Genomic DNA, 1752 nt, shown 5'->3' on the forward strand with positions numbered 1-1752 from the left:
TCTCTCTCTCTCTCTCTCTCTCTACCTGCCAACTTGAGTAAAAGCCGTCCCTTCACTCAACACCAGGACCTGGATCAGTTCGCGAGGGTTTGCACCAGTGACGTTGCTTTCCCTTCTCATCTCAGTGGCTATATAAAATCAAAACAAAAAACAAAAAAGGAGAAACTTGACTTGAAAGGCAAATTCAGTCGAGCGGAATATTAGGCTCAAAGTTTAAACGATGAAAAGGCGGATGTCATTTTCTTCCCTGCGATATTTGCATGCATATCGTTCAATGAGCTGGATGGATTATTGAGCGATGAGCAAAAGCTCTGTAAAAAATGCTGCTTTCCAGTGTTTTATTTTTCTACAGGTTTGACGCCGGTGGCTTTTCGTGGGATAAAAAACTGTGCTCGAAGGAGTTTTTCCTATGGTGTCGCCATTACTGTCATTCTGCAGCTCATGGGCGGAACATGATATATATTCTCAGCTGAGAGTGGATGTTACATCAGTGAGCTTCTGTGTCAGTATCGACAAGCTCTATCAATCTATGACAAGCCATCATGCATTCGTTCTTAGGACTCCTCGCGTTGTTTGCTGTGTGGGCGTTCGTTGAGTCTGTTCCCAACAACAGTAGCGCGTGAGTAGTAGTAACCTTCTCGTTGATCAAAGACGAACGTTACAAACGTAATGACGAATGTTATAAACGTAACTTTTAACACCTTATGTTATTCGTATACTACGTCATGTCTTAAATATTTTAGTAGACGGATGTTATGATAAGATCTCTTTATTATTGAAAACCATTCTACTAATTGAGTGGCTTTTACGTTTGGCTGTATAATATAAATTTTAATGCTTAAAATCAAATTTTTGAGGCATAGATTCAGGTTACAAAAGTAAAATTAAGTCTGTATGATTGTCAACAGCTTAACTGTATCCCACGATTCTTAATCCTGGTTTTTTCTATGCTTTGCTTAAAAAATTGTCTACTTTGAAGACTTAAACCTTCTAGGTTTACCGCTATTTCTACTTACCTGTTCCTTGATTCCGCCTTCTTTGCCGGGATTATTATCAACTTTTCTATCTAGCTTGTCCTTAATACGTGCATACCATTACCAATAATTATTTTGAATACATATCTTTTTATCCAGCTCTTGTCTTTCTTTTTTTGTGGTAGATTTCATCTTTATATCTAGGCTTCTACTTGCTAATCGGTTCCCCATCATATATCCCAACGTAAACTGGCTAGATCTATGTGCTTTCTTTTTCTTTCGCACTCTGTTCTTTTCAACTGCACTGGCCTTAACGTAATGATGAATATTATTATACTTAATTCGTTCTCTTTCATCAAATGCTCAAAGTGTTGTTTGCCATGGAATCCGTTTTTATTAATATAATGTAGGATACACGATAACGGTCCTCGGACAAATAATGTCATGAGTGCGAATAATTTCGTTTACTATTATATCATTTTTCGTATTGTCCGTTCTCACGGCAACCACATATAAAATGAATTTATTTCACGCTCCCAAATCTCAAAAGTGAGGGTTTGTAGGCTGCCATGTTATAATACGGACTACTTATTTTGCATTCATTTGGTAGGGTGTTTCTGCCGGTCCTCTTTCTGTTAATATTTCAATATGGCCATTGTCATTGAGCGTGTGCTTTTTATTAGCTCTCTCTTTCTCTCTCTCTCTCTCTCTCTCTCTCTCTCTCTCTCTCTCCATCTATCTCTCTCTCTCTTTCTCTCTCTCTCTCTCTCACACACAC

At 38.1% G+C, this 1752-nt stretch overlaps 1 protein-coding gene across 1 annotated transcript in view; it reads left to right on the forward strand.

The window, feature by feature from the left end:
- Positions 1-1752, forward strand: part of LOC101847667 (glycine receptor subunit alpha-3) — a gene marked incomplete in the record, with an annotated part of 42683 nt that continues 40931 nt past the window's right edge. The window contains 1 exon segment of the mRNA XM_013083972.2: positions 1-619. Within this exon segment, the coding sequence (XP_012939426.1) occupies positions 543-619 (77 nt within the window).

The sequence above is a fragment of the Aplysia californica genome, unplaced genomic scaffold (genome assembly GCF_000002075.1).
Source record: "Aplysia californica isolate F4 #8 unplaced genomic scaffold, AplCal3.0 scaffold00265, whole genome shotgun sequence".
In the NCBI taxonomy this organism is placed as follows: domain Eukaryota; kingdom Metazoa; phylum Mollusca; class Gastropoda; order Aplysiida; family Aplysiidae; genus Aplysia; species Aplysia californica.